The sequence below is a fragment of the Phodopus roborovskii genome, unplaced genomic scaffold, assembly GCF_943737965.1.
Source record: "Phodopus roborovskii unplaced genomic scaffold, PHOROB, whole genome shotgun sequence".
NCBI lineage: Eukaryota > Metazoa > Chordata > Mammalia > Rodentia > Cricetidae > Phodopus > Phodopus roborovskii.
In genome coordinates this window covers 134343-142142 of record NW_026126980.1, presented here as the reverse complement: position 1 = coordinate 142142, position 7800 = coordinate 134343, and the positions used below count along the sequence as shown (strand labels likewise).

The 7800-nt window shown below is 39.1% G+C and overlaps 1 protein-coding gene across 1 annotated transcript; it reads right to left on the bottom strand.

Annotated features, from left to right (window-relative positions):
• Positions 1-5870: 5870 nt before the first annotated feature.
• Positions 5871-7368, bottom strand: LOC127214743 (E3 ubiquitin-protein ligase MSL2-like). Its single transcript, XM_051175031.1, is given in 2 exon segments — positions 5871-6119; positions 6121-7368. Coding segments are annotated over 2 exon segments (1497 nt in total).
• Positions 7369-7800: the final 432 nt, after the last annotated feature.

Here is a 7800-nt window from a genome sequence, read left to right as displayed (position 1 = left end):
ACTACTAAAACTCAAATCTTATATAAAACCTCACACACTTACAGTGGAGAATTCAATATACCACTCTCAACACTAAACAGGAAGACAAATCAGAAACTCAACAAAGAAACAAAAGAACTAACAGAAGTTATGTCTCAACTGGGGTTAACAAACATCTATAGAACATTCCATCCAAAGACAAAAGAATATAAGTTCTTCTCTGCTACACATGGAACCTTCTCTAAAATCGAGCACATACTAGGTGGCGTAACAAACCTCAACAGATACAAGAGAATAGGAATAGTCCCCTATATCTTATCGGACTACCATGCTTTAAAATTGGAATTCAACAACAACACATATAACAGAAAACCTGCAAACTCATGGAAACTGAACAATGTGCAATTGCACCACTCCTGGTTCAAAGCAGAAATAAAGAAAGAAATTAAGGACTTTCTAGTATTCAACGAGAATGAGGATACAACATACGTGAACTTATGGGAAACCTTGAAAGCAGTGCTACAAGGGAAGTTCATTGCAATAATTGCCCATATGAAGAAAACAGAGGATAATCACATAAGAGAATTAACAGCACAACTGAAAGCCTTAGAACAGAGAGAAGCGAATTCACCCTATAGGAGTAGACGCCAGGAAATGATTAACTTGAGGGCTGAAAACAACAAAATAGAAACCAGGAAAACAATACAAAAAAATCAATGCAACAAAGAGTTGGGTTTTTTTTTTCTTGAGAAAATCAACAAGATAGACGAATCTTTATCCAAATTAACAAAAAAACGCAGAGACAGAACATGCAAATTAACAAAATCAGAAAAGAAAAGAGGAACATAACAACAAACACAGAGGAAATCCAGACAATTTTCAGGTCATACTTTGAAAATCTGTATTCCACAAAAATTGAAAATTCAAAGGAAATGGACAAGTTTTCTGGATAACTATCACTTACCAAAATTAAATCAAGAACAGACAAACAACTTAAATAGACCTATAACCCGAAATGAAATAGAAGCAGTCATCGAAAGCCTTCCAACCAAAAAAAGTTCAGGGCCAGATGGATTCAGTGCAGAATTCTACCAGACATTCAAGGAAGACATAATACCAATACGCCTCAAACTATTCCACAAGATAGAAACAGAAGGTTCATTGCCAAACTCTATTTATGGAAGCCACAATAACTTTGGTACCCAAGCCCTCACAAAGACACAACTAAGAAAGAAAAGTACAGACCAATATCCCTGATGAACATCGATGCTAAAATACACAATAAAATACTGGCAAACTAAATTCAAGAATACATCAGAGAAATCATTCAACATGACCAAGTAGGCTTCATACCTGGAATGCAGGGGATGGTTTAACATATGAAAATCTATCAACGTGATCCACATATAAACAAAGAGAAAAGAAAAAACATATGATTATCTCCCTAGATGCGGAAAAAGCCTCGACAAAATTCAACACCCTTTCATGATAAAGGTCTTGGAGAGGTCAGGGATAACAGGGAACATACCTAAAAATAATAAGAGCAATATACAGCAAACCAATTGCCAACATCAAACTGAATGGAGAGAAACTTAAGACAATTCCTCTAAAATCAGGAACAAGACAAGGCTGCCTCTCTCTCCATATCTCTTCAATATCATACTAGGAGTTCTAGCTAATGCTATAAGACAACAAAAGGAGATCAAGGGGATCCAAATTGGAAAGGAAGAAGTCAAACTATCTCTATTTGCAGATGATATGATAGTTTACATAAGCAACCCAATAAAAACTCTACCAGGGAACTCCTGCAGCTGATAAACACCTTCAGCAACCTAGCAGGATACAAGATAAACTCAAAACATTCAGTAGCCCTACTTTTTTCAGACAATAAAGAGACAGAGAAAGAAATCAGGAGAAACATCACCCTTACAATAGCCACAAGAAACATAAAGTATCTTGTTGCAATGCTTACCAAACAAGTAAAAGACGTTATATAAGAACTTTGTGGCTATAAAGGAAGAAATTAAAGAAGATACCAGAAAATTGAAAGATCTCCCCATGCTCTTGGATAGGTAGGAGGAACATAGTAAAAATGGCAATCCTGCCAAAAGCAATCTACAGATTCAATGCAATCCCCATTAAAATCCCACCACAGTTCTTCACTGACCTTGAAAGGATAATAATCAACTTTATATGGAAAAACAAAAGACCCAGGATAGGCAAAACAACTTTATACAATAAAAAAGAACTTCAGGAGGCATCACCATTCCTGACTTCCAAGCTCTACTACAGAGCTATAGCTCTGAAAACAGGGTGGTATTGGCATAAAAACAGACAGGTAGACCAATGGAATCGAATTGAATATCCTGATATTAACCCACACACTTATGAACACCTGATTTTTTTGACAAAACAGCTAAAATTATACAATGGGGGCGAGGACAGCATCTTCAACAAATGGTGCTGGCACAATTGGGTGAGGGTGTATAGAAGACTGCAGATAGGCCTATGTCTGTGGCCATGCACAAAACTCAAGTCCAAATGGACCAAAGACCTCAACATCAATATAGCCACACTGAACCTATTGGAAGAGAAAGTAGGAGGTACCCTTCAACAAGTTGGCATAGAAACTGCTTCCTGAACATAACATGAGAGGCACAGACACTGAGAGAGAACAATTAATAAATGGGACTTCCTTCAAATTTCAAAGCTTCTGTAAGCAAAGGACACAGTGGACAAGACCAAATGGCAGCCCACAGACTGGGAAAAGATTTTCATGAATCCTATATCTGACAAAGGGCTGAACTCCAAAATATACAAAGAACTCCAAGAAACTAGTCAACAAAACACCAAATAACCCTATTTAAAAATGGGGTACAGAACTGAAGAAAGAATTCTCAATAGAGGAAGTTAAAAAGGCTGAAAGACACTTAAGAAAATGCTCCACATCCTTAGCTATCAGGGAAATGCGAAACAAAACAACTTTAAGATACCATCTACCCCTGCCAGAATGGCTAAAATTAGAAACACCAATGATGTTGGAGAGGATGTGGAGAAAGGGGAACCCCTCCTCCACTTCTGGTTTGAGTAAAAACACATACAGCCATTTTGGAGATCAATATGGAGGTTCCTCAGGAAAATGGGAATTAGTTTACCACAAGACCCGGCAATCCCCCCTCTTAGGCATATACCCAAAGGATTTACATCCATGTATCAAAGACATCTGTTCAGCTATGTTCCTAGCAGCACTATTCTGTAATAGCAAGAACCTGGAAGCAACCTAGTTGCCCCTCAGTGAAGAATGGTTAATGAATATGTGGCACATCTCCACAATGGAATACTACTCTGCAGAAAAAAAATAATGGTATCTTGAAATTCGCAGGCAAGTGGATGGCACTTGAAGAAACCTTCCTGAATGAGGTAACCCAGTCACAAAAAGAGGAACACAATATGTACTCACTCATATATGGATTTTAGACCCAGAGCAAAGGATCACCAGCCTATAATTCACACTACCAGAGGAACTAGGATACAAGGTATTCTAAGAGATTCATATAAAGTCCCTCACTGAACTGGGAAGGGACAAGTCCCCCGGAGCTCAGGGGAAGTGGTGGGGCACTAAATGGGGAGAGAAGTAGGAGAAAATGAGGGGGAGGAAAGGAAAACATGTGCGACCAGGAAGATTGAGCCTGGTTAGGAATAGAAGATAGGAAAGAGAGAGAGAGGGACAGAGACACAGAGAGAGAACATAAAAGAGGGAGCCAATATTGGTTTGAAGATAAAATTGAACACACAAGAATGGTCGAGAGAACTACAAGTCTGCTCCCCAACTAACAATTTCAGCTTCCATGGAAAGGCTTTCGTGAATGCCCTTCCTGGAGAGGGAGATCAACAACTAACTTCTCCATGTTGCCCTCAACTAATGCCTGTTGGAAACAGGATCAAACACCCATACATAAACACTGAGTCGAACTAGAACCCAGATGCAGATGGAGAGGACAAGATCATGTGGCAGAAACACATCCAGTTAGCTTACCTGAACAAGGAGGAGCTCACGGCCACTAGACTGATAGCTTGGAAGCCAGCATGGAACTGACTCAGGCTCCCTGAATATGGGTCTCAGCCAGAAGGACTGAGCAGTCTAAGAGACCTCAGACAGTGGAGCCAGGATGTATCCCTGGTGCACAAAAGGACTTTGCGAACATATCCCCCATGGAGGGATAACTGCCTTCATCTAGAGACAGGAGAGAAGCCCTAGTCCTTACTTCACATTACCTGTCAGATCTAAGTGACCCCAACTGGATGGCATTCCCCTACATATGGAATTGGGGTGGGGGGATGGGAGGGGAGGGTGGTTAGAGAGCATGTGAGAGGGCAGAAATGGTAAAAGGGAAGGAAGGAGGGAAGGAGGGAGTGAGAGAGATGGAACTGGGATCCACATGTAAAATAATATATTAAATTTAAAAAACAATGCTTTGACTCCAAAATTTAAGTTCAAGGACGAGTTACTGGGGAAAATGATTTCTATTTTTGTTTCCACAGAAAATGAAAAGATGTGGATTCCTTCCAGACTAATGTGGTTTGATCAAGCCAGACCACCTGAAAAGAGTATGAGGTGATCCTTCATTCAAAACAGCTGTACAATGCAGCCTTACTGACTACAGCCAGGATTTCTGAATCTTCTTCGAATCCCCCATGACAGAGCCCCTTACCAGCAGGAAGTAGTTTGGAAAGAACAACGCCAAAATTCCCATACATTGTCTATAAATGTTTGTTTTCATTTAAATGGACTTTGTTATATAAAATAAATTTTAAAAAAAGCCTTCCTTAAGAACAGCACCCATCAAAAGCAAAAACAAAAAAGGACAAAAAAAGAGACAAGGAAAAAGTGAGCATATTCAAGGCAATGTCTGTGGCAAATAAACATGAATACAAAAATCAAATAAATCATCAATAGCTATAAATATAATTCATAAATCTTGGAACATTTGGGTCATTATTCCAAAATTTTTCTAAGTATAACCCAATTTTTAAATTTTATAAAATATGTCATGAAGTATATTAATTCAATTATGTTCAGAATAAAACAACTCTTCACTTTATTTCACAAATAGAACATTCTCAGTTGAAAGGACTTAAAATTTTTTTCATAGAAGTGAGTCAGAAATTAGAAAGGGGGCTGAACTCAAATATTTAAAGCATTAACTGCTTAACATTAGTGGTATGACAGAATTTATTTGTTCACTTTTTAAAGACAGATTTCTTTTAAAAGACAGATTTCTTAAAACATCCTAATGAGTGGGAAATTTTCTTTCGTAATACTGTTGATGCTGCTGATTTGAGACCTGCTACATACACACCAGTAGCCAATTTTCATGATCAGAATCAGTATTATGTAAATGCAAAAGTCGAGCTGGACACATCAGCTTTTCAACAGGAGAAAGTTCTCTGTGGCATCAGAAATCAGAAGGCTGAGCCTGATAAACTAATGACTATTAAAAAAAAATAAAAACTAGCACAATCCTGATGAACTTACCAGATGCCACTTCCTTACATTTAATCATCAACTTTGATTATGCACAAAGCATGATAAAAAACAATGACGTTATTTTCCTTGCCAAAGTTCATTTTGTATAAATCAGTTGCATCTTGCATCAGCATTTGTTCTCAAACTATCAGGTTCTGTAAGAACTAAGAACATATAATTGTAGGGTTACTCCTCCATTATCTGCACACTGTTTCAACGACACTAACACATATAACTTAGCAATGAAAACATGTGATACAAGTGATCTATATGCAGAAATTCCGGCAAGTTAAACTAGCACAATCATAGCTGCCATAAAACTGTAGCTATTTACTACCAGGGGTAGGCTTCAAGACCCATTGAGTTAACATTCAAATCTCATATCTATAGCTTTATTCAAACATTTGTTATCATTTGTACTGGAGACTAAAAATGTCATTACTGGCAACACTGTGACATTGATAACACTGGAACTGGTACTTGTGTTGCGCACAGCATTGCTGGTCACATTAACCCCCAATGTGAGTCTGCTCTGCTCCAAGGCCTTCACTGGCACAGTAAATACCTCCAGCTTCTTCTCCCCATTGGCTGTGTAGGAGTTCTGGCAGCCTTCAGCATCTGCAATGTAAGCAGGCTTTCTGGTTAGAGTAACAATGGCAGCGCTGGCTGATGCATGTAAGATTACTTTGATTTTGCATAGCATGCCCACATTTACACCCTTCCTTTCCCTGGGGCTTTTTGCACACAGTCTTGGTAGTACTTCCTGGCATAACATGATGACTAAGAATCTTTGCCTGTCCTGCCTTGTCTTTTTTAAGAATACCTGGGTTGGATTTAGAGTGGGATCTCTTGGATCTATGTTCATGACAATTTTTCATGCTTTTAGTAGATAAAAGTACAGTTTTGGTGGTCTTGGGTGTTGTGCCTACATTGGAAACAGTAGCTATAGGTTGAAGGAAGATTTTCCTTTCATGCTTCACCGTCACAGGAGTAGGCGCCCCTAGTATTGGAAGTGGCTGAACTTTTTCACTGTCACTTTCAGATCTGGTTCTTTTTCGATTCAATTTTGCTACCTTTGGAGTTGCTGCTGTACATGATAACACATGAGGTATAGGGCTGGCAGACATAAAAAAATTATGGCTAAGAGACTTGGAAGAAAGCTACAAGAAAGTTTCATTGGATACAGTGGCTTCCAAATTTGTATGCAAATTAGGACATCCGACCTCTTTATTTGAAACAGTTTCCAAACTGTGGATTACTTCCTCATCACTCAGCAAAAGAGAGTCACCAGGTTTTGGCTCTTCACTGAAACTCCAGATATCAATATCTGTGGAGCACAAGTTAGTGGTTACCGTGTCACAGATAGGTGACAGGCTGACAGACAGATCCTCAGTTTTTATATCAACAGTATTACACATGTCATTAATATTTGGATGTTTAGGTGAGGGGATATTTATACAAAATCTATCTATTGAAAGTCCTTTGTAAGTAGGCAAACCATTGACAACAGAACTTTCATTGGCAATGCTGAGGGCACTTTCAGACTTTGGAGATAAATTAGCATGAGGATCTGCTATGGGTTCTGAAGTTGAAGGTAAAGGGGAATGTGTCAAACACAGAGTGAAGGATGAGTCTGAAGGTTTCTCTGTGTTCTCACAAAACAGTGATCCTTCACTGAGTAAAGCTAAAATATCAGAAGAACAATCAACTGCTTCTCTTATGTCCTCTGCCAGTCTTGTCTGGGTTATATATTCACATAGTTTCTTGCAGCACTTCACTAGGATGCTTAACTGCTTGTTTTCCTCAAAGTGCTCATAGTCTATGCACCAGCTACATGAAGGTTTCGTCAGCGTTTTCTCCATTTACAAGTTTTGCAGACATACTGTTGGCAGGTAGATTTGGTGGGCGCAATAGGATCTTGTAGCAAATGTCCACAAACACAGCAAGAGAGGGACTGCCACAAGAAAGGCAGGATCATGATAATCTCTTGAAATGCCTTGGGGTTTCCAGGGTCATGGTTGAGCACTAAGCGACTGGCAGAAATGTAGAGAGCAGTAGCATTCACAGGGTTCATTGCAAACACTTGAACACCAATGGCTCTCAGTTGAAAAGAAATTCGGGATGCAAGTTTCTAAGCAGCCAGGGAACAATGGCGAGTTTACTAATATTAGGAGAAATCTGAGCAGAACTACTGGCCATAGCAGCAACCAAAATCAATGCAAGTGTGTGAAGCTAAAGCATCCTCCCACACATGGGTCCTTGGTGCCCCTCCTCTGTCCCTTAGTCCTGCAGAC